This window comes from Engraulis encrasicolus, chromosome 18 (assembly GCF_034702125.1).
Source record: "Engraulis encrasicolus isolate BLACKSEA-1 chromosome 18, IST_EnEncr_1.0, whole genome shotgun sequence".
Classification (NCBI taxonomy): Eukaryota; Metazoa; Chordata; class Actinopteri; order Clupeiformes; family Engraulidae; genus Engraulis; species Engraulis encrasicolus.
Genome location: NC_085874.1, coordinates 19,563,519 through 19,588,691, shown reverse-complemented (window position 1 = coordinate 19,588,691; position 25,173 = coordinate 19,563,519). Strand labels below are relative to the sequence as shown.

The 25,173-nt window shown below is 44.6% G+C and overlaps 3 protein-coding genes across 5 annotated transcripts in view; 2 read left to right on the top strand and 1 right to left on the bottom strand.

Annotated features, from left to right (window-relative positions):
• Positions 1–7,120, bottom strand: part of gopc (golgi-associated PDZ and coiled-coil motif containing) — a 37,032-nt gene extending 29,912 nt beyond the window's left edge. Inside the window, exons 1-3 of one of the 3 annotated variants that reach the window (XM_063223212.1) lie at positions 6,528–7,120; positions 1,214–1,378; positions 124–147 (exon numbers count right to left, since the gene is read on the bottom strand). In XM_063223212.1, the coding sequence (XP_063079282.1) occupies positions 124–147; positions 1,214–1,378; positions 6,528–6,785 (447 nt within the window). In that variant the 5' untranslated portion in view covers positions 6,786–7,120. The remainder of the gene's footprint in view (positions 1–123; positions 148–1,213; positions 1,379–6,527) is intronic. The other 2 variants (XM_063223213.1, XM_063223214.1) reach the window with 2 other exon arrangements.
• Positions 7,121–7,374: 254 nt separating this feature from the next.
• rpf2 (ribosome production factor 2 homolog) lies at positions 7,375–22,902 on the top strand. Its single transcript, XM_063222404.1, has 10 exons — positions 7,375–7,496; positions 8,418–8,550; positions 8,641–8,678; positions 9,001–9,040; positions 9,798–9,879; positions 9,966–10,042; positions 10,555–10,654; positions 18,986–19,088; positions 20,792–20,936; positions 22,430–22,902. The coding sequence occupies exons 1-10, from the start codon at positions 7,474–7,476 to the stop codon at positions 22,643–22,645; spliced, it is 957 nt and encodes a 318-aa protein (XP_063078474.1). The 5' UTR covers positions 7,375–7,473; the 3' UTR covers positions 22,646–22,902.
• A 624-nt stretch (positions 22,903–23,526) lies between these two features.
• Positions 23,527–25,173, top strand: part of slc16a10 (solute carrier family 16 member 10) — a 58,859-nt gene continuing 57,212 nt past the window's right edge. Inside the window, exon 1 of the mRNA XM_063223210.1 lies at positions 23,527–24,066. Coding sequence (XP_063079280.1) covers positions 23,721–24,066 — 346 coding nt within the window. The 5' untranslated portion in view covers positions 23,527–23,720. The remainder of the gene's footprint in view (positions 24,067–25,173) is intronic.

The window sequence follows — 25,173 nt, the reverse complement described above, 5'->3', positions numbered from 1 at the left end:
GCTACTAGCGTTGTTTCCTGGAGCGGTTTTACATGAGGAGACGGGGACGCAAATTAGACGTGATGGCAATGAGGACGATGCGACACGGGACACACAAGCACACGGGACACATGCTCCACTTACCATCTGCTCCACGGGGGGGACAGGCTTTAAAACACAAGAGGAGGATTTGGGGGGTTAGCGCAGGAGAAACACAGGGGTAGATAAAGGTCCGCAACACTGTTTGATGCTCCCAAAAATTGGATAGTACAACGTTTGGGACTCTCTGCACTGTGATGAAGGACTGAGAGTCCGAAACGTCGTGCTATTACATTTTTTGGGAGCATCAAACAGTGCTGCGGACCTTTGTTTTCCTTTCAGTCGACTTACTTTTGGTCCAGCACCTGTGCTACTAATGTGCACGCATTCGCTAACTTTTTGGATTTAACACGGGTCAGTCTCAGTAGCTCAGTATAGTGGTGCGCCAAACAACACTGATAGGACATAAGGGTAGTCAACCACATTAGTGTACGACTAACAGGGATTTTATTCATTAATCTAGATGACCATGACGCACCCGACACGTCAGCTAGGTAGATCAACTAAATATTGAAATCGTCTGTGACTTTCTAAGCAGTTTGTCCACCTCTGAGAGGGGTTACATTACTTTATCCCAACATTTCAACAAAACATGTACAATAGGTACATTTCGCTCACGCTTTGCCGTGCAATTATGAAATGAGGCAATTTGGAATGCTTACTTAAGAGTTTGTTTTAGAGATGCGCGCTAAGTAGAAACATTACTAGAAGAGAATGATAAGAGAACAAAAGAAAGGAAGTCAAGAAGAGAGAAGATAACAGACGAGAAGAGAAGAGACGAGACGAGAAGACAAGAGAAGAGAGGAGAAGAGAGGAGGAGAGGTAATAGAAGAGATGAGACGAGACGAGAAGAGATTAAGAAGGGATGAGAAGAATTCTTGAAGAGATAAGAGAAGAAAGGAGGAGAGAGAAGAGACGAGTTCAAGAGGAGAAAAGGGAGGTGAAGAGAAAAGCAGAGCAGAAGAACAGAAGAGATGAGTCAAGACGAGAAAGAAGAGAAAAGAAAGAGAAGAGTAAAGAAAGAGAAAAGAAAGAGAAAAAAAGAGAAGAGAAGAGAAGAGAAGAGAAGAGAAGAGATGCCACCCAGTTCAGTGTGTTGCAGTGTGTTGCGGTGTGTTGCGTTGCTGGGTCTCACCATGCGGTCCTTGATGTCTTCAGAGTCCTCGGTCTGGCCGGCCTTGGCGTTCAGCTGGAGCTGCAGGGCGTGGAGCTGGAGCAGCTGGTCGTGCACCTCCCTCTCCACCACCGACTTCTCACCCTGCACCTCCGCCAGCTCCGACTTGAGGTCCACCAGCTGGGCCTAGCAGAGGGATGGATGGACACACACACACACACACACACACACACACACACACACACACACACACACACACACACACACACACACACAAACACACATAAACACACACACACAAGGGTCAATTAGCTCTTCACACACACACAGACACAAGACGATACACATACAGGTGTAATGCACGCACGTGCACACAGGCACACACACGCATACACTCACAGAGACAGTCAGCGCGTGCGCGCGCGCACACACCGACACGCGCGCACACACACACACACACACACACACACACACACACACACACACACACACACACACACACACACACACACACACACACACACACACACACACACACACACACACACACACACACACACAAAAGGGTCAATTAGCTCTTCACACACACACAGACACAAGACGATACACATACAGGTGTTATGCACGCACGTGCACACACGCATACACTCACAGAGACAGTCAGCACGTGCGCGCGCACACACGCACACACGCGCACACACGCACACACACACACACACACACCAAAAGCAGTCAGTGCGCTCTTCTCTCACCTCTGCCAGCTCAGACTTCAGGTGCACCAGCTGGGCCTAACTCTAGTTGGCACCCAAATGCACGTATATACGACAAAACCTATCCATACAAGATAGCACACACGCGCACGCATAAAAGGGCAAAAGGGGTCATTTAGCTCTCAGCCATTTTTTAATTAGGAGAACGACAAAACCCCCCTCGCTTTGACAGATGGATATGTGATGCCATGCTTCACTTCAAGAGTTTACACATGCTATTTTTGACCATTGTACAATTATGTTTCCAAAGTCCTTTCTGTGGTTCACCAACCGGCTGAAAAGGACTTCAGAATTTGCATCGACACCATCCGCATTGTATTGTGTTAAATTTGAGTGGGTTTTCCCCAATGTTCGTAGGTTACTACAACTGCATGACCATATGCTGTTTAGAGGGATTACTGTCTCTTTGTGTGTCTTTGTTTTGGAGGACATCTGCCGAGAATGCTGTGCGCCAGGGCCTCTTGACCTTCCAGAGATCAAACTGCCTATACTACCTCTCCATAAATAATATGTGTAATGATAAGGTGTGTAAATAACAATCGAAATGTATCGATGCATCAATCCTACAGCTGACGATTGAATCGAATCGTATCGTGGGGCATTCTTAAGTATCGAAAATAATCGAATCGCATTCCCTGGCCCCTGTCCAATGCCCTTGCTCCATAACATAATAGAAGTAGAAAAGTAAAAGCAAAAAATTAAATCGAATCGAATCGTATCTTATCGTGGGGAATTCTTAAGTATCGAAAATAATCAAATCCCTACTTTAAGAAATTGATACCGTATATCGTATCGTCATGGAGACTGTGATTTACACCCCTCGTAATGATATCTGCCTTTATTGCTGTAAATACTACCTATTTGGGGTGACAGCGGAATTTTACCATGTTAAGTATCATAAGTCTGTATCTCATGTGTTGTCATATTTACCTGACTCTTGCCCTCTGGTATGTCATATGGCCTGGGTATAAATCCTTTGGTCGTTCTATGCCACATTGTCAATTCAAGTCAAGAGAAGGGATATCGGCTACATCGGTAGTCAGATACGCTGGCCCCAAGCAGATTTGGTTTTCAACACTTTGTGGGGTTTATTTTTACACTGTGATGTTTAGTCTCATTTGTCATTTTCTTTTCACCTTTATTTTCATTTCACTTTTACTTATTTTTCTCATTTTTATTTCTTTCATTGTTCATTATTCATTTTTGTAATCTTTCTTTTTTTTCTACAAGAAACTGTATAATGATTGACTATTTTAACTTTGCCAGTTAGTCAACACAACACAACGCAAAGCATCCATACTTCAATTTTGGAATTGATCTAGCAAAACAGCCAAAATCTGACAATTGAGACTGACTTTTCCTTTTCTATGTTATTTTGCTTTGTTTTAAACATTATTAGGAGCAATGATTAAGAGCAGGACTAAACTGAACATAATGGATGAACTGTAAGTTACAGCCTGTAACATCCTTAACTTTGCTTTGTTGGTCTTGTTCGCCAGTTCTCCCTTTTTCCGGTGTTACAGTAAATGGATCCTTATTGACTGGCGCTAACTGTGTTGTGTTACTGAACTCCTCTGTGTGAAGCTGGAGCCTTTTGGGCAACGAAGAACAGGAGCTTGGGGTTACGTGGAAGCGTTGTGTGTGAGTGAGCTCACAGTGCATTCACCAACACTAAGTTATTAATGGCACGCACGCACGCGCGCGCGCACGCACGCAAGCACACACACACGCACACACACACACCTACTGAGGCTCCTGGGGCATGCTCACTGAGGCACTGCTGCATGGAACTGTGGCTACAGTGGAATTAAACAGCAGTTTGTGAAGTCAGGACCAGCTCAGGATTCTGAGCTATTACTTTATGCTAACCTGTATGTTGATACCAGTGTTGCCAGATACCGCTTATTCCTGCCAAATTGGACTGTTAAGGATGACCTTCTGTGGCTAAAAAAAACTATTCTGCAGGGTTTTCTGTAGATTTAGGCTCAAATTAGGCAGTATTTAGCGCATCCAGGAGGGGTCCAGGGCATTATTTGGATTGTACATCACCATTCACATATGGCAACCCCCTGGTTGATATTATTGATACTTTCCCAAAAGCCTGTTGGTCATTTTTTGATAATTGACTTTTATTTTTCCAAAAGCCATGCACTAAGTAAAAGTATACAACACAAAACACCAATAGCTGCATAAACGATAAACAGTTATGTAAACTAGCCAAACAGCATTTTATAAACTGTTTTGCAAACTAGTAACGCTGCATTTTATAAACAGTTATGTAAACTAGTGGCACTGTATTTTGGCTATCATCATGAAAACTACACATCACCTTTCATCATGCATAGCAACCCCCTCACAGCTACAGCAAATGGATATCTACACAGCACGTGGAAAACTGAGGTTAGTTTACTAACAAATACCTTCCGTCTTACTCACCGCTAAAACAATTTAAGCGAGATACATTAATTTACGAGATACATTGGATTAACTTTATAGTCATAACACGTGTAAGGATACAGAGAGCAACTACCAAAGATACGAGGTCAGCTTATGGGTCAGTGGCCTGTTTAACTAGGACTACAAGATTCCAGACCTGGCGCAAGAGAGGGCTGACAAGCTGACACTCTAGAAATGGCATCGCCCACAGGATTCTAAGCAGGAAGGGGCTTCGTGAAGGAAGAGCATTAAAAACACTTACAATGCAGAATTTACAGGATGTAGCCTAAATGATGTGTCCTTGTCCTTTAAATGACTAGATGTGGTGTCCAGCTCACTAAATAGACGTGGGCTTTTAAAGATACAGTGTGAACCTTTTAAAGAAGTCATTGTCCATAATGTACCATTTGCGATCCGTCCATCCTCCATTTTTATGTGCACTCATGTTCCAACTACGTTATTTCTTTAGGAACACATACACGCCTATTAAGTTCTTTTTTTTTTTTGCTCTGCATGGCATAATTACAACTATGGGTATCAGTGATCATATTGCCATGTTGTGTTGTCACTTTATGGCACACTAAAATTCAAGGCAGGGAAAATAAATCTTACAAAGTGAAGCTTTAAATGCAGTTTCTTGGTAAACTTTACCTATTCTTTCACTTATCATCATATCAAAATTATACAACGACAGCACAGAGCCAGAGAATATTTGTTTTCTGACTTCCCCCCTAAGGACAGCTTAACTCACTTGGACATTCCATTATTCTAAAATAACAAAATGGGTCCCATTATTACACAAAGATCACTAAGCTTAGCTCATCTGTGGAAGTAAAAAAAAGCATTATGTCCTTGCCCAATAGCCCACCTCTTATCCAGACACCCAGAGAGATTATCAAGGAAAGAATTGCACATCTGTACCTTGTGCTCACATAGTCCACATAAATGGCTACTAATAGTCCTTTTACAAGCACTCTACAGTACCAAAAGCCCCTTGGGGACACTGTGCTGTCCCCTTTTGGTACAGGGTGGATGATGACAGCTGAAAAGCCAACTGCCTCGAGACGCAATTGTGTGTGTGTGTGTGTGTGTGTGTGTGTGTGTGTGTGTGTGTGTGCGTGCGTGCGTGCGTGCGTGCGTGTGTGTGTAACACGTGTTGCTGTTGATGTTGTTGGGAGGAGATCCTGCGGTAGAGATAGCTGATGAGAATATTTCATTTCAAAAGGTATTTAGGGACGTAACTACTACCTAGATGGTATTTTAATCACTTACACAGCTCAATTGAATAGCCATCTACATCCAAACATCCACTCTCCATAATTTGTTAACGTATTTGCCTACTGGAAAGGCAACTTCCGCAAAATCAACAGCCAATAATGATGTGCATTTCCCATTTTACAGGAAACTGGGATGTGGCCGTTTTCCATAAACGATCCAAAATTAGTAGCATCATGACAATCAGACGCACATACTGCCCAATCAGACTGCCCAACGTGTACTTCGCTGACTTCTGCCTTAAAACCTTACACATGTTTGTTTCATAAATCGCATAGGCTATAATTAAATGACAACTAGGCTAATAACACCCTGTTTGTAAGGTGCTGAACAGTCTTTCTCTCTACGGGCCCAAAGCAAAGTCTTGGCTGGTCTGCCCCCACCCCATGACAAACCAGCACAACAGGACTCTCGACTGCAGTAGAGCTCTAGGGCGAAGCTGAACATGACAACTACGACTATACAACTGAAGTCGCCCCAGGAGGTGGATGGCAAGGGCTCACGTACACCGGCGTAACAGAGAACTAGGAGGCAGGACATTGTGAAATTACATAGAATTAAGTTGATGTCTACACTGACTGAACAACTACAAACACATCCTGACAAACTGAGCCTGTTGTGTTACTCAGAAGATAGATAGTAGGCCAATTGTGGACACAAACATTCTTGGTGGACAGCAAAGGGCTTTGGTCAAACTGACATTACGAAGGTGCTCTCTTATTTATGACAATCACACTCTCAGTAGGAATGGTGATTAATTTACATCAAATTAAAATAATCTAAAATCTAGGAAAACAACAAGAAGGAATTAGGAACTGTTTAAAAAAACGTTATTTTTTATGAGCAATACCAACCTCAAGTTTGTGGTTGAGTTGGAAAATGGTTTGAGCTTTGTGGCATAGCTGAGCAAAACATGAGCTGAGACTCGTCATCTTCTGGCGGCCTTCATACGTGATATCTGCTTGGTCTGGGTCAATTTCCCCCAACAGCAGGTCAATATCCACGAATGCTTTATCAAACTCCTTTTCGAGCACCTCCAACCAACGGAACATTGACATCCCCGAACCGGGGCCAGCCAAGCTGGATGACTGCGCAGCTGGAGAAGCAGACATTTCAGGCAAGTGACAGAGCTTAGCTGGTTAGCTAACTGACGTAAATATAGCTAAAACGCTAGCAGCTTCCTCCGTTTTGTCGAAGAAAGACACAGCGTCTTGGTTTGCAGTCGAATGCGTTTGTACTGGGCCCTTTTTGAAAGTCGACTGATGCTGTTTACTGTGTCAACAAAACTAGTCGAGACTGACGCAAAGGTTTAGCAAGACGCCGATCTCCCCCTCTCATCTGAGTGATCAGGAAATCCAAAACCCGGAGAAGAATCTGTCTGCGAATCAACTGCTACAGTCTGCCACACAATTTTGACACCCTCTGGAAGGAAAAGTAGTCGATTGAGGAGAACAGGCGTTCCGGATATCTGATACAAAACATAGAATTTATTTTAGTTTGCAGATATATCCGCCAGTTCGATGTGGTGATAGGTAGTCTTTAAAGTACGGATAGTACCAATACAAGTGTAGTAGTGTGTAGAGTTGATACACAGAGACCACTACATTGTAACATCGCCTTGCACCAGCAGATGGCGGCAAAATTCTACTTCAAACTTTTGTAAATGCCGGATATTGCGTATACTATGGTTACTCAACTTCCGGAATAGTTCCGGTTTGTATTTCTCACGTGTAATCAGCTCACGTGTAAACACACACATCGAAGTGAGAAATAGTTGGCGATCATTCATTAATAGTTAAAATGACGTACACTGATGGAATCGTGTAAGTAGCCTTTACATTCCTCTTTTGTCCAGTAATTTATGGTCAATCTGTGGAAGTCTTCTGTAAGTTCTGTAAGGCGGCAGTAATTGGAACACTTGGCGATGCGAATGGCTCTTAGCCATTTATTTTATATCACAATCGTTGTTTGTGTTTTTCTTGTGTCGATGTCAAATCAGATGTTCTGTCACATGCCTTTGCCCATGTTGCTTGTACATTATCATCACATTCTTTGACTTAATAGTGATTTACTAACCCATCGACGACGTAGCCTTGTGGTGGGGCATCCCTGGGTACAGAGCATCTTTCAACTTGTAGAACAAACTGTTATTTCTACTGTGGAAGTTTAGGTATCAGGAAAAAACATTAGCATATGGTTTGCAACAGGCATAGGGCTGTGCAAAAGTTTATTACAACCAATGTTACACATAGCATACATTGAAGATGAATAAGACGTATTGACTAGTTATCATCCTTCTGATACTGAAGCAGTCCACACTGCACATCATCAGTCACACAGCAATGCTTCAGTAACTTGTCAGTACTTATGTCATTATTATCAAACATGTGCCAACTGTTTGGATCTGACCATGAGGGAAGAGTCTGAAGGCAAATTTGGCAAAGTTTGGCAAATTGTTAAGACAATACCTGTAAACAGAATTCTATGGTGTTGGATTTTACATTCCAAAAGTACTGACACACGCCTTTTCTTGTGTTTGCAATTCACATGGGTAGTGAATTTGTTAGTAAATGTTCAATCACATCGCTTATGTAGAATGTAGGTAGGCTATAATGCTTCATGTAGACGTGTCTGTTACATGTTAGGAGTGTCTCTTCATTTTGAATGTTGTTTATACGTTTTTGTGTGTTGATGGCCAATATGAGAAATAAGCACTGAAATGCATACAATTTAATCTTCCTCAGGAAACCGAAAACGAAGAGGTCAAAACGATTTCTTCAGAACAGAGAGCCTAAACTAACAGAGAACATCAAGAATGCCATGATTATGAAAGGAGGGAACACAACAGAGACAGTCACACAAGCGCTGAAAGATATTGTGAGTTGATGCAAAGTATTTGTAGAACAAATGTAATTTGGTGTATTAATTAAGAGGGCGCAAATGACAATGTTGATTGTTTTTTTTCAGTATGCTTTGAAGAAACCAAATGCAGTGCTGTACAAAAAGTAAGTGACATGCTCAGTAGAGAACACATTCTAAATCAGTGCCTCTCAACCTTTTCTGAACAAACGCCCCCTTGAGCTATTTGTAAGCCCCCCTTGCCAACGCAATGCCCCCTTAGTATTGGAACGTAAAATGGACTACTGTCCTGCCCCCCAATGCGAACAAAGCCCCACCCCGACTCCGCTGCATTCTTCTCAACGCCCCCTTAGGGCTTCCCAATGCTCCCTGGGGGGCTGTAGTGCCCCCCTTGAGAAACACTATTAGTGTTGTAGTAATTGGTTGCACACTGACAGTTCAATTTTGACTTCTTCATTTGTGTAATAGGAAGAATATTGTGAGACCCTTTGAAGACTCCACATCTCTGGTGAGTTCAAGGTTGAATTATGTCAAAATAAAATCTCTCAGTTGTACTTCTCTTGTGACCATACCATATTGTGTTAATTACAACATCCGTTCTAGGTGTTTTTAGGCTGAGACTTTTCTTTATAGGCCATTATAACCAGGGCTTTGAACCGGTTCAAGGAACGAAAACGAAAACCGGAAACTTTTTGTATTTTACAAGGAACAGAAACGAAACCGGAAACGTTATCATTTTTTATGTTCTGGAACAGGAACACTTATTTAAAAATAATGGTAACCGGTTAATACCGGTTAATACCGTTCCTCAAACAAAACAAAAAAAGTAATGATTTTCCTGTGCACGTTACCAATGACGGCTGAGGTTCACGTCCTGTGTGACATCAGACATTCTCTGACTGAATGGAGAGAGGGATTACAAAGTCTCCACTCCACATCTTAAATAAGAGAAACCACTATCATACAAAAGGGGCGAGTTTCCATTGCATCACTGTTAGACATTGCAGAGAATCGCGTTTAAAGCGCACCGAGAATTTTCTTCCTGACAGGAACGAAATTAACCGTTCCGGGAACAGTATTTTTTTGTTCTAACCGGTTCGGGAACGTCAATTTGTTGGTGGAACTCATAACCGGAAACGTTATAATTCCGTTTCTGTTCGGAACGAACCATTTGGAAAAAAATAATGGTTCAAAGCCCTGATCATAACCAACATTGTGTTGTGTTCTGTTTTTTTATATATATTATTATTATTTTTGCTTTACAGGAATTCTTCTCCAAGAAAAACGATGCGTCTTTGTTTCTCTTTGGATCCCACAATAAGAAGAGGCCAAACAACCTCATATTTGGTAAAGTTTAGGTTGTCAGACTAGACAGCATGTGTCTGATTTCTCAGCAGAACTGACTCAGTTTAATCTCTGCATATTTATTACAGGACGGTTGTTTGATTACCACGTATTGGACATGATCGAGTTGGGCATCGAGAAATTTACGTCTTTGAAGGATATCAAGGTGAGTATTCGACATAAATCCATACTCTTGTGTACATTTTAACCTATGTCATTCTATTTGGTGCCTTACGTTGTGTCTGCAATGATTGCAAACCAGAGCTATGTACGTAAGTAGCCAAAATTATGACCAAGACAATGTCATTACCCTGATTTGCTATGTGAAAGTAGACACCATTTGGGCCGGCAAGTCATGCTTCTACCAGAGAGAGTAGAGAGAGAGAGGTTCCATTGGCCCATTGTTTCCGGGTTCTATTATTGCAAGGGGAAGGGGGGAAAATCCCCCTTTAGGCAGATCTAAGGACTGTTCTATTCATTCTAGGAGCATTATGACACGCCCCTTTAGGCAGACCGGAACCTGGTCACGTTAGGTGCCCATAGAAACCTATTATGTTGGCATATCTCTATATACTTAGAGAATCTCTGCTTCTACTGTGTGCTCTCCATTCATGGCTGAGGATTCTGTTACTCTACTTCCATTAATTCTGATTTATTGCTTCTGTGTCTGTGGAGCAGCTGAGCAAGTGTCCAGAGGGAACTAAACCTGTGTTGGTGTTTGCTGGGGAGGCCTTTGATGTCGACAATGAGTACAAACGGCTGAAGAGCGTCCTATTAGGTAACTTACACCACCTACCTCCATTATCCAACCTAAACGCAAAAATAGTGACTTGCTGTATCTTAATAGCCTTGCATCCATCTTTGTGTTGCATATATCTTCTCTTTTCTCTTTCTCTACTCTTAAGCACATTAAATGTATGATATGTGTGATGTTATGTATGATAATGTAGAGTAGAGTAACTTCATAGAGTAACTTTATATTTATCCCCAGGGATGAAATTAAGGGTTATTTAATGTGCTATATACATAATATTGATTGATTGATCTGTGCAACATAGCATCTTGTCCTAGACTGATGAAGTTGGCATTAAGGAAGCCTCTGGGAGGGGGGTGCTGTGGCGCAGCACGCTAAGCCCCCCACATTTGGGCTTGCATGCCCACGGGGACCCTGGTTCGAGTCCAGCCGGGGTCATTTCCCGATCCCACCCCGCCTCTCTGTCCCACTCGCTTCCCGTCACCATCTCAGACTGTCCTATCAAATGGAGGCATTAAAAGCCCCAAAAAAATGTTTTTTTGTTTTTTTTTTTTCGTACAGGAAGCCTCTGGGTAGGTAAGGCAGAAGCTTTTTGATTTTCAGAGCGGTCTTCATTAATTTCACCCCAACATATAGGTCAGGTCAGAAATAAATGCCAAAGTCAATTTCAACATGCAGTTACTTTGCTTACGCTGTCCTCGACTTGTCAGTATCCATTGGTGTGCCTTTTTTGTTTAGACCTTTCTAATGGTGGCATGGGTTTAATATTTTTTGAAAAAGTGCCTCAAGGCATTCCAAATATCATTCCAAAAGTTACTGCTGTGTTCTAGGGCAGAGGTGGGGAACCTATGTTTTGAGGGCCGTTTACGGCCCTTGAGGCCATTTTATCCGGCCCCCGATATAAGTTTAATGTTATGCAGCTTCACATGAAATATGACATATTTTGTAAAGGAATCTTAGAAATTACATTTGCAATGCAGGGGACAGAGAGAAGTTGGGGTCTGCCTTCAATATAGGCCTAACGTTCAGGGGGATATCCTGGTTTGTGTTCATAGTACGGCCCTCGAACGACTTTTACCGCCCTTGGAGGAATTTGAAGTGGCCCCTTCAATGGAAAAGGTTCCCCACCCCTGTTGTAGGGTGTTTACTGTGATGACTTTTGTGACGATAAATAGTACAGAGTAGGGGTCGACCGATACAGGTTTTTTAATGGCCGATGCGATACCGATATTTTTTCCATCACCCTTGGCCGATACCCGATTTCCGATACCCGATACGCCGATACCGATATTGTTAAAAAAAGTGTTAAAAATGACAAAAATCAGTTCTGTATCATTAAAAAAAAAATCCTATCCCATCACATTTTCATCACACCATAACATGAATAACAGGAAAATAACTGTCATGTACAAAGCACACTGAGCAAGTAGTTTTTCAAGCATCTGTAGCCTATACTGTATTATAGCCACCTAAAAAGGTATACATAAGGCATTCAAATTTCAAAGGACTGTTGCTTGACAGTGGTACAATAGCATAGAGCTTGACTGTAAATTTGAAAAATGTTGGGGATGACCAAGATTATTATGGGTTTAAATATGCATGCCTATTTTTTCACCTGTATAGGTGTACTTGATTTACTAGGGCCTTTCACAAAATAAATCAAATCAAATAAATAACAAACAAAAGCCCAAAATAACAAACCAAAGAAATGCAAACAAAACACATAGACAAGTTATTTTCACATTATAAAATACATTGCAAAGAATGCCACCAGTAAAAAACACCCCTGTTCAAAATGGTTTGGTCCGCCAAACGGCGGACACCCCTCTATTTTACTCATATTGGAACATTCACTTGTTGCTGAACGAGGAAGTGGCAGCATGCCGGTGACCTGATCTGTTAAATGTTACAGAACTGTTTTACACAGTATCTAACCAAATAAACGTATATGAATTGAAATAGCCAGTTTGCAAGTGATGTTTGTTACTCATTAGAGATCGCTAAACAGATGGAAGTTGATAAATGAATGACGCTACGAAATGCGCATTTTGAAACGCGGTGGAAATTTACACTGAAACATGCTGGAAGGCACTCGTTACAACGCTAGGCAAATGGATGTGATAAATGACCGAACAATGAACCAGGGAAATAAAAACAGTAGTTTACCCTCGTTGGAAGAGCTGGTTGGTTGCTCAACGAGATGGCTGCATTATGCAGTCTGCATGCTGGTGAGTTGAATGCTACAGAAATGTTTTACAAGAGGCTGTGGAAGTTGCCTTAGGGCGAAGAAACGAGCCGTACAACTTCTCACATTAAGACTCTGTGAGTCGCGTTTATTAAGTTATAGAGTTCTTCAGCGGAAGCGGAAGCATGTAGTAGATTGTAGTCTTTCATGTTAGCATTTAAGGACGTCCTGGTTCCTATCGGCTTCCGGCCTCCATTGGGAATGAATAGGGGTAAATTTCAAATAAGCTCCGAGTGCAAGCACGCGCTTAGCGAACCCCCGCAAACTGTCGAGGGTGTTAAAAATAGGCTGTAGGTATGACATGGTTGATCATTTTGTGTCAAACTTCGACATAAATACGATGTTGCGTCCATATGCTAAACCCGGAAGCTTTTGGCGACTACAGAAACGGCGCCAGTATCTAACGGCATGTACGTGCGGAAGGTTGTACCCATGGCAACCAAAGGAAAGTATGTAGTTCGGAAGTTTTAATGATCAGAAAGGGGTTAGCAATATTGAATTATAATCGTCATGATTTAACATGTGAATACACCAACATGATGATACGATCCGTTCCACTAATGAGAAAGGGATGCGGGGACACGCTAATGTTCGTTGTTGCCGTGCAACTTATATTTTTGCCAAACCTGAATCTCTATGGCGTTTTGCAATGTAAAAAATCGCCAGGGAACCGGTAGTCCAAACGCCGCATACAAGTTGACGTCAACGCTGAAGAGCTCTATTGTAACTGACTAAAAACATGGCGCCGCGCATGACAGAAAAGCCGGCAACATTAAACGTCATCGGAACTCTTAAAGGGACCGTGACTATACAGTGAACAGAACAGTGGAGATGACGAACAGCATAACATAACCGAATACACAAATGATTAAGTGAATTATGTCAGTTGAGAAAGCACTACACATGCCCCCCCAGAATTCACATTAAGAGAGAACCTGAAAGAAAAAAAGAATAATAAGTTAGTTCATCAACGGCGTGGGGGGCGAATCAAACGCCCAGTGCGGCTCCGCTGAATGAGAGAAGGCGGAACTGCCCCCTCTGTGTCTGTCAGTAGGCCACCCCTGCGGCATGGCCGAGGGGCAGGAGGGATGGGAAGAGGGGGCCTAGTCGGAGGCCGTCCCCGTCTCGGGGGTTGCGCCAACTCGACAGGCCTGGCCAGATCTAGGTGAGCTGGTTTAAGGCGGTCCACAGATACACATTCATGCCTGCCTCCAATGTCTACCACAAAGTGCTTGTCCCCGCTTCCACAACGCGGAAGGGCCCTCGTAAGGCGGACGGAGAGGTCCGCGGTGGCTATCCACTCGAATAAAAACATAGCCAGCAGACTGAAGGCCACTGGGGACGTGAGAGTTCGGTAAACAGTGGCGGGAGGTAGGAAGTGGAGCAAACAACCTGGCATTGTCCAACAGGGTGGAGCGCTGGAGTGTGGCCGATCAAGGGCTCGTGGTGTTGGGGACAAACTCCCCGGGGACCCGTAGTGGCTGGCCATAGACCAGTTCCGCGGAGGAGGCCTGGAGGTCTTCCTTAGGTGCAGTCCTGATGCCCAGCATGACCCATGGGAGCCTGTCAACCCAGGAACAGTCCTTCAGGCCAGAACGTAGAGAGGCTTTCAGTGACCTATGAAAACGTTCACAGAGGCCATTACTCTGGGGATGGTAGGCCGTGGTGCGGTGGAGTTTAACCCCCAAGCTCCCTGCGATAGTGTTCCAAAGCTCAGAGGTAAACTGAGCGCCTCGGTCTGAGGAAATGTCCGATGGGGTGCCAAAACGTGACACCCAGGTGCCAATAAATGCCCGTGCCACATCAGCTGCTGTTGTTGATGACAGTGGAACAGCCTCAGCCCACTCGTCGTCCTGTCGACCATAGTGAGCACGTGAGTGTAACCGTGCGAGGGTGGAAGTGGGCCAACTAGGTCGATGTTGACGTGGTCGAAACGTCGTTCTGGCACCTGAAACTGTTCCAGTGGCGCTTTGGTGTGGCGGTGTACTTTGCCACGCTGGCACACCCCTACAGGTGCGCGCCCAGCCCCTCACGTCCTTTTTCAGTCCGCGCACACGAACTTGGCTGACACCAACTTGACGAGGCCTTGGTTCCTGGGTGTGAGAGGCCATGGATGGTGTCAAAAACAGGCTGCCTCCACTTCGCAGGTACCACAGGCCTAGGAGAAGCCCAAGGAGATGTCACAGAGCAGAGTAGTGCCAGCCTCGTTCGAACGTCACATCCTGTAGCTGTAGTCCAGTAACAGATGAGCGAAGAGCCTGCACTCCTGGGTCCGCGGCCTGCTCTGCTGCCATGCCGCTGTAGTCCAGGCCGAGGTGGACCGCCGCCGCAAGAGCACGGGAGAGGCAGTCAGCGACAGGGTTGTGCTTGCCAGAGAGGTGTGTAATGTCCGTAGTGAACTCGGAAATGTAAGTGAGCTGCCGCTGTTGTCTACCAGACCATGGCTGAGTGACTTTGGACATGGCAAAAGTCAGCGGCTTGTGGTCCACAAAGACAGTGAACTGGCGTCCCTCCAGCAGTGAACGAAAGTGTCGGATGGCCAGGTAAACACCCAGTTAGCTCTCGGTCGAAGGTGCTATACTTCCGTTCATTGGGACGCAAACTGCTGCTGCTGAAAAAGGCGAGAGGTTGCCAAGCGTCACCCACCCATTGCTCGAAGACCGCACCGACCGCGTAGTCAGAGGCGTCCGTGGTCAGTGCAATCGGGACGGAGGAGGCGGGATGGGCCAACATGGCGGCCTTAGCCAGGGCTGTTTTGGCGTCCGCAAAAGCCTTGTCTCTCTCGGGCTCCAGTCCACAGTGTGTTTAGGCTTGCCGCCTTTCAGAGCCTCATACAAGGTCGCATGGTTTGGGCGGCCCTGGGGAGAAAACGGTGGTAAAAGTTTCACCATGCCCAGGAACTCCTGTAAAGCTCTGATGGTTACTGGGCGTGGGAAAGCGGTGATGGCCTCCACTTTCGAGGGAAGAGGAACGATCCCGTCCTTCGTGACTCTGTGCCCCAGAAAGTCTATGGCGGACAGGCCGAACTCGCACTTGGCCGGATTGATGATGAGCCCGTGCTCGGTAAGCCGCTCAAACAGAGTGCGAAGGTGCGAAAGGTGTTCTGAAGGTGATGTGCTGGCCACCAGGATGTCGTCAAGGTACACAAACACAAAGGGCAGATCCCGTAACACAGAGTCCATGAGCCGTTGGAAAGTTTGAGCAGCATTCTTGAGCCCGAATGGTGTGCGCAGGAATTCAAACAAACCAAATGGCGTGATCACAGCTGTCTTTGGGATGTCGAGAGGGTGTACGGGCACCTGATGGTATCCTCTGATCAAGGTCCACTTTGGAAAAAAATGAGCTTGCCAGCCAGGTGTGCTGAAAAATCTTGGATGTGGGGCACTGGGTAGCGGTCGTGTCGGGCGTTGTCGCGTCGTTGAGCCGTCGGTAGTCCCCGCAAGGACGCCAGCCCCCTCCAGGTTTGGGGACTAGATGCAGGGGGGAGGCCCAAGGACTGTTGGAGCGTCGCACAATCCCAGGCGCTCCATGGACTCGAACTCCGTCTTGGCCACGGCAAGCTTGTTCGGCTCGAGGCGTCGAGCGCGGGCGTATACAGGCGGGCCAGTAGTTCGATGTGGTGCTCGACACCGTGCTTGGCCTGGAAGAGGAGAAGGTGGGCTGAAGTGAGTGCAGGGAAACTCGCGAGCAGGCGTTGGAAACTGTCGGTGACAGAGAGCAGGCTGGAGAGGTGTACTGCGTCAGAGTCGCTGAGCGCGCAGGCATAAGAACAGAAAGTGACGGCGTCGATCAAACCGCTGATTTTTAACGTCCACTAACAGTCCATATGCGCACAAAAAATCTGAACTCAAGAGGGGAACAGCAACCTTGGCTGTCACAAAAGTCCCCAGCTAAAGCGTTGCCCTCCAAAAACACAGTTCAACATGTCTAGTGCCGTACGTACGGATAGGGCTTCCATTGGCGGTTCCATGGGGGGGCGTGGGTGTCTGCCACCACGTCCACCTGTGAAGCAGGCAGTAGACTCCGCTGTGCCCCTGTGTCGCAGAGGAATCGCCGGCCGGAGATGGAGTCGTGGATGAGAGTAGCCTGCCGGCCATGGCCGACGCTCACGGCCACTAGTGAGCGCCGGCCTTGGCGTTTCCCGTTCCAATGAAGCTGCATGGAGAACGGCATTGCTTGGCCTTTGAAGCCAAACCTGGCATGGGTAGTAGCACAAACCAGAAGACTGCTGCCGACGCGGGGGCCGCTGCTGCGATGAAGCAGGTGATCATCCTCCAGAACATCAGATACAGCACCAGCAGGGAGGAGAGCAGTTGCACAGGGTTGTTGTTGACTAGCAGGAAACACTTGTCAGCCTCAGCGGCCAGTTCTCTGCAATCCGTGCTGGCAGTGTTGGCCAAAGCAGCTCTCACATGAGCAGGCAGCTGGCGCAGGAAAAGGTGGAGGAAAAGGAAATCTGGCTTGTTGTCGCCAAGCAGATCGAGCATTGGGTCCATTAGCTCTGAGGGCTTGCTATCGCCGAGCCCTTGAAGAGAGAAAAGTCTACTTGCCCTCTCAGTGTCAGACAGTTCGAAAGTTTTCAGCAACTTTTCCTTCAGAGTTTGATATTTCCTTGTCAGAGGAGGACGTTTAAGAAGGCTCACCACTCTCGACGCCGTAGAACTTCCGAGGGCAGACACCACGTAGTAGTATTGCGTTTCGTCGGCGGTTATCTGACGCAATGCGAACTGTGCCTCAGTTTGAGCGAACCAGGCTGAGGGAGAGGATTCCCAGAACTCGGGGAGCTTGAGAGACACAGCGTTGGCGGTCATGTCGATCTGGATACGTCCAGTAAGCAAACGTCGGGGGTCACCAGTGTGGAAGTTGCCTTAGGGCGAAGAAACGAGCCGTACAACTTCTCACATTAAGACTCTGAGTCGCGTTTATTAAGTTATTGTAACTGACTAAAAACATGGCGCCGCGCATGACAGAAAAGCCGGCAACATTAAACGTCATCGGAACTCTTAAAGGGACCGCGACTATAAAGTGAACAGAACAGTGGAGATGACGAACAGCATAACATATAACCGAATACACAAATGATTAAGTGAATTATGTCAGTTGAGAAAGCACTACAAGACCATTTTAATTTAGCCAGTTTGCAAGTGATGTTTGCTACCTATTAGATGTCGCTAAAACAGATTGAAGCTGATCCATGAATGACGGTATGAAATGCGTGTTTTGAAAGGCGGTGGAAATTAGACACTGAAACATATGCCGGTAGACACTCAGTTACAACGGTAGAAAGATGGCAAATGGTGATTATTGACTGAACAATGAACCAGGGAATTAAAATCAGTACAGAAAATGCATGGAGCTGAAACATTCTCCCTTTTGGCATATTACATGCACATGCCATGTCATTCAGTGTCCACATTAAAATAGGATGCATCTGAAAGTCTAAAACTTTGTGGCAGCCTGCAAGGCTGTTTACTTTACTTAATGAGTGGGGGAGGGGTGACGCAGCTGCGTGCATTGCGGGTCTGCCAGCAACACAGAGCTGCCCGTCTGTAGTCAAAATCTCGGGGTGGGCGTATCGGCCAAAACCGCATGCGTATCGGCCGATGCCGATACACTTCATAAACGCAAATATCGGCCCGATATATCGGCCGGCCGATATATCGGTCGACCCTTAGTACAGAGGCACTTGGAGGGAACAGCCTGTCTACATTTTTCTGACCTCTGGTATCATTGTGTGTTTTGAACTGTTGCCCTCTTCTTCAACTAACACTCTCTCTCTCTCTCTCTCTCTCTCTACCTCTCTCTCTCTCTACCTCTCACTCTACCTCTCTCTCTCTACCTCTCTCTCTACCTCTCACTCTACCTCTCACTCTACCTCTCTCTATCTACCTCTCTCTCTCTCTATGCCTCTCTCTCTCTCTACCTCTCTCTCTCTCTCTACCTCTCTCTACCTCTCTCTCTCTCTCTCTACCTCTCTCTCTCTCTCTCTCTCTCTACCTCTCTCTCTCTCTCTCTCTACCTCTCTCTCTCTCTCTCTACCTCTCTCTCTCTCTCTCTCTCTCTCTCTCTCTCTCTCTCTCTCTCTCTCTCTCTCTCTCTCTCTCTCTCAGACTTCTTTAGGGGCCCCACTGTGTCATCTGTGCGGCTGGCAGGCCTGGAGCACGTGTTGCACTTCACAGCCCTGGATGGGAAGATTTACATGCGCAGCTACAAGTATGTGTGTGCCATGCATCCTTACTCAGTGCTGCCTCTTTTCACTGTGTGTGTCATTTCTGTTCAAGTTGCTTTCAAGAAACTGCTAAGAGGCGTTATTCCCTCTGAAAAACTCATTAGAACGTGGCCATTGGAACATTACAGTGATTTAACAAAAATAGCAATTCTGGTTTTTTTTTCCTCAATAGTAGCATAATGGGAAGTGCTTGGGTGCAGAATGTGACTGGCTGTGGCCTTAAGCCGTCATTATTGTGTCTATATTTTACTCACACAAAATCAGTCTACCCATAATGCCTAGCAGACGGCCTGTTCCGTGCGATGGCTGTGTTGAGTGTTTATCGTGACTATTGAGTGAATCTTGATTGAGGTGTTAATATTGGCAGGTATTACTCATCATTGAAATGGCTATGCTGGGCAGTTTAATATGAAATAATATAATGTGGAATCCTCTCTAAAAGTATACAGTTCTTTGGTGATACAACTTAAGAAATTACGTTCTTTACACAAAATCTTTATCTTTTCATGACACCTTGTCAAGGTGGTAGGTGTTTGCTGTCAAGTTGGCTGCTTTCTTGAGGACTGTGTTAGCTGCATTATCTTGTATGTTTTAGCGTCATCTTGCATCGAGGCCATCGTGAGTTTATCTAAGATTTAGAAAAAAAATGTACAAGGCATTGGTCAAAATATCTGTAATGATGATATTGTGACCATCATTACATATATTTTGGCTTCCTTCTATCTTTCCTGTGAAGTGAAGAGTTTATCTGATCAAAGTGAAGTAAAGATTGTTGGAGGAGTAAATATCTGCGATACAACATGGTCCAAGCCATGTCTGGAATTTGTGTATTTGCTTTTGGGGAGAATAGGTTCAAATATTAGCTTGGTAAAGTGGAGACCACCATGAAATAAGAAATCATGTTCAAAGGGCCTAAACTATAATCCTATTGGTTGTAGGGGGAATTGGATTATTTCATGTTTCTTTTTTATCCTCTGGTATTGTATATCTAAAACGAGAGAATGAAAAAGAAAAAAAGTTCAACATGAAATAATCCAATCCAACCACCTTCCCCATACTAAAGAGAAATACTATTATTATTTCTGATTAAGCTTTAACATAAACAACATTAACAGTAATGTTAACATTTGGTATATGTTGTACTGAAAGAGTGGAAAGCTTTTGAGTGCAGTGGACGTCCAAACACGCTGTTGTATTTATAACGTTGCATACAGGATTTCAGTATTGGACATGAGGGCTGTTGAAGAATGGAATGCGTAACCTCTCAGTGGCATGATATCTAACATGTTTATTTGACCACTGGTGTTTGTAGACTAGAAGGTTTATCAAGAAAGGAATGCATCATTGACCGTTCTCAGAGGATAGCCTTGTTGAGGAAGGCCACCTCCCTGTCTGGGCTAAGAGAGCAACCATCCCAGTGTTAATACAATCAGTACCGCTGACAGCTTTTGCCGAGCCCAGGACAGAGTTATTGGAAAGCCACCGCCCCCCATCTCCCTGGACCCAGGACCGCTGACCCCTTTGCACACACCCCACTGCCATGTTCTGTCTGCCCTTGACACCAGGGAACTGAATGGGGGTTGTGGTGAACTAATACAGCGGTTAGAAATTAGGTCTGCATCCAGCAGCATTGATACTTAACAGATGTTTCTATTAAATAAATGCTGTTTATCCTATTTTTAAACAGAGTTCTGCTGAAAAAGTCTGGCTGCCGCACTCCAAGAATCGAGCTAGAAGAGATCGGACCCTCCTTTGACTTCATCCTGAGAAGAACGCATCTGGCATCCGATGACCTCTACAAGACCGCAAACAGGCAGCCCAAAGCCCTGAAGGTACGTCCTACGACGAACCTGGGGTGCATTTCTGGAACGTGTAGTTGTTAGCAGTTAGCAACTTAGTTATGTACTTGCTTGCAAGGTAGTTGCCAATGGGAAATTGCTTTGCAACCAACAAAGTAGCTAACGTAGTTAGCAACTACGCTTTCTGGAAGAGTTCTACTCTCTTAAAATGCACATATTGCACAAATGTTCATGCCCCAACAGTGACTTGTTTTTAAAAGAAATTTTAAAACAGCTTTATTTTCATCTGCCTTTAGTTAGGTCTTTCTTTCCTCTGAAGCACATTAAATGACAGTTATCAATATTAACGTGATATACAAATGCTATTGCTATACTGCTATATCATGGCAGTGATTGGCAGCATTCATTTTTCAAGATTTCAAGAGCTACCATCTAGTGTCACATACTTCTTCCAGCCGTTGACCAAATCAGATGACTAATCAGCACAGCTCCTCAGCCAGGCAGAGAAGTTAATCAGGGACACCACTTGTGTTTCAGTGGATGGAAGAAGGTCCATGTGCCTTGTTTTGTGTGGTATTGAATCGTAAACTTCTCTAGCCAGGTTGGACATTGTGGAATAAGGAAGCTGTCAGATATTACCCTTTGGAAAAAGAGTGTGACGCTTGTCTGAGATGTTCACATGGTTCTTGTTCAAAATTGTATAAATCAAACAACAAACAACAAACGTCTTTCAGACTTTCAGAACAATTGAGCTTTTCAAATTGTGATTGTGCCTTTGTTTACGAAGTGTTTCAAGGTTCATTTCTGTCTCAGACCCAGAACAACAGGTTACACAACTGTTAACATCTGACAAGAAAAGAGATTGTGTTTTTATTAATATCTATACACAATAGAACACCTACCTGTACAGTTATTCACCAGTAATGCCTTGGTTACACATGTGCATGTGTTGGCTGTCTTGCATTCTTGTCCTGTTCACTTTACATTTGGTGGTGTCACTTTCGGCTGCACCAAATTGTGGCTCTGTTGCATTGGGTTGGATTCGAATCAAATCAAACAATTTAACAAAAGTTAAACTTTTTGATGGGTCACTCACCCAGTGCTCCCTCTATGGCTCTACGTCAGGTGTCACCAACGTTGTGCCCGCGGGCGCCAGGTAGCCCTCCAGGAGCTTCTGAGGTGCCCACCAAGGATGTTAATAAACAGTGACGACTACCAGATTGTAGTCACTGTTAATGCTTTTCTTGATTTAAATATGAGATTATTTATTCTTTATAACCTATAGTCTAAGTAAATTATCATTCAATAATAGTGTGATTTGAGAATGATGCCAAGACATCAGTAGGGAATTTTGAACCAAAGTAGCCCTCGAGTAGCCCTCGGTAGCCCTTGGTAGCCCTAGGACCCAGAAAGGTTGGGGGCCCCTGCTCTACGTGATCTGTAGTGACCTTCACCGCCACCAAACACATGCATGGTACATGCATGGCCACACCATAACCGTCTGCCGATGTTCTCTTTTCCCACAGCCTAAGAAGAAGAAGAACATCTCCCATGATGCATTTGGCACCAAGTTTGGCCGCGTGCACATGCAGAAGCAGAACCTGGACAAGCTGCAGACGAGGAAGATGAAGGGACTGAGGAAGAGGAGGGGGGAGAAGGCTGCCGAGCAGCAGCAGCAGCAGGAGGGGGAGGAGCAAGAGCAGGCCAGCACGTCTCCAAAGAAACAAAAAACGGACCAGTGACTCCGCAAATCTCACTAGACCCATATGGACATTCACAATTTGAACTTTTTTGAAGCCATTTCAGACGGCTTTTTGGAAGAGAACAGCAGCTGTAAAGTGATTTGGGGGTGTTTGTAGCTCCCTTTTTATTGTTTGTATGTCGGAAGTCAATCTGTGTAAGCCAGTGAGTGCGTTTTGCATGTTAAATATCATGCGGAAAATGTATTCTTTATTGTTGATGATGCAGTTTTGCAATAAATACCAGTATTGCACTGTAACTGTTTTTGTGTGGTGATTGCTTTTCTGTGCGATGCTCACAAAACATGTCAAAGATCATCCTAATTCTAAAAGAAAAGGTCAACATAAACGGACTGCATGTTTGTTATTTATTTATTTTTAAAATCTTGTTTTGGTCCATTTTGTGAACATTTTCCACATATCTCTTAATACCACTAGGTGGAGCAAGTTATGCGGAAAGATCTGGGCGCGTTCCAAAACTCACACTTTAGGGGAATTGGAAATATGTATATACTTAGATGTATGGAGTTTTGTTCTGTCGCAATTGTTTTTCTGTGGGGTCCTACTCTGAATGTGATAACTTAATGCATTTTTCATTCAATGAGGGGGGAATCAAACATTTGTTCCAAATGCACCAAGAATGTGACACCACTATACAGTTTACAATTACAATTTAAGCGTTATTATTCAACGAATGCATTGTCATTTTTGTCACTGTTGTTTTTTTTGATCGGGGTCATATTCCTGGGCCATAGATTAGGATTGTGACACATCCCATCCAATCCAGTGACAGAAAATTGCGTAGTGTAGTTCTAGCTCCGCCCATCTGAGGTACTATTAATACTGTACCGCAGCGCTGCTGTCACCCATGCTGAAATCACAAGAGACTTTTTGTAGAGGCAGACCATTGCGTCTACTACTCATTGCAATGGCAGTTTAAGGTAGTGATACACTGCAGCTGTATCAACCATAAAATATCGCGTCCTAATATTTCAGGCTCCCGGTTTAAGATTAAGGACAACCCAGTGTCTTCGTTGAATAGATTGCGTGTACATAGATATTTCTCTTCACTGAAGACATGACAGAAGAGAAGACTGCGACCGAAATGGAAGGGGGTGCAAATAAGGACATTGTGGCAGAGGAAGCCGGTGATGGAAAACCAGTGGAGACAAAACCATTGAATGGACCCGCAGAGATGAAGGAGAACGGAGACACCAAACAAGCGACCGCGGAAAAAGTGTCCGAACCAGCTGCAGAGAATGAGTTCGTGCCGCCTGAGGGAGGATGGGGATGGGTTGTCATGTTGGCGGCTATGTGGTGCAATGGATCAGTATTCGGCATCCAAAACGCATTCGGTATCTTGTTCGTGTACCTCCTCAAAGAGTTTGGATCCGAACAGGACGAAGACCTCAAGTTCAGAACCTGTAAGTTTGTCTTTTTATCTATATTTATTTTACAGAGCGCACAATTTTGGTCTTTATTATGTTGCCTATTACGGACAAAAATGTCAGCTATGTCTCATGCAATGGAAATAGCTTCAGATGTGTATTCGTCTTAATAACGGGCACATAAACTCTCCCAGTAGAACTAAGCCCTCTCCAAAGTTGACAAGTGTTGAACGTGCACACGTGCGAGGCGAACTTAGCTAGCTAACTCATAGTGTCATGTGTCAATGAGCTACAACTCCTGCTTCCTCAAGCACGTCATTCAAACTGAGGAGACTCGACACCCGAACTAAGCATAATGGTGTGTGTGTGTGTGTGTGTGTGTGTGTGTGTGTGTGTGTGTGTGTGTGTGTGTGTGCGCGCGCGCGCGTGTGTGTGTGTGCGCGCGTGTGTGTGTGTGTGTGCGCGCGTGTGTGTGTGTGTGTGTGTGTGTGTGTGTGTGTGTGTGTGTGTTGGGGTGTGTCAAAAGTTGAAGGCCCCTGCTGCTGTGAGTTCAGAGATGTATGTACAATGTGGAATTCTTGTTCTTGTGCATAAAAAGCAGGCCCGTTGTGGTCAGTGTCCTATCTCCATTGATAGACCATCTGCACAGAACGACATGACAGACCATAATATAATTTATTTCTCAAAATTAGTGTTTAGTGCAAATAGACTACAGATATCCTACATGGGGAATTCTTTTTAAGGACCACAAGCTGATACTCTTGTTTATTCTGTCTTTGTTTGTCCTTCCGAGAAGTGGAGAGACTAGGTTTTTTTTTTAACCTAACTCATCAACTTGTCAGGTAGCCTACTGATGCAAAGACAGACGTGGGTGGATCATGGATGTGATGATTAGATAGCCATCTTTGCCATTTTGAGAGAATAGAACGCTGTTTTGAGGGAATAAGTCATGGTCAGTTTTTTTTGATGAGTAATGAATAAACAGGATGAGAATTATGAATGGTCAGGGCTTTGTGCCCCTGTGTGTATTTTCCCCCTGTCCTGGCATTGCTTTCACCACTTGACTATTCCGGCTTTCTGTTTCCAGCCACCTGTTGCTGACAGTCAGGTCTGTAGGTCGTAGGATGATGTCTGATTTATAGT

Excerpts from the sequence above, each read along its gene's own strand:
- rpf2 (XM_063222404.1), top strand. The coding sequence starts at position 7,474 with ATGACGTACACTGATGGAATCGT. Across the intron at positions 8,679-9,000 it reads AATGCAGTGCTGTACAAAAA|GAAGAATATTGTGAGACCCT; the intron begins GTAAGTGACATG and ends TTTGTGTAATAG. Across the intron at positions 9,041-9,797 it reads TTGAAGACTCCACATCTCTG|GAATTCTTCTCCAAGAAAAA; the intron begins GTGAGTTCAAGG and ends TTTGCTTTACAG.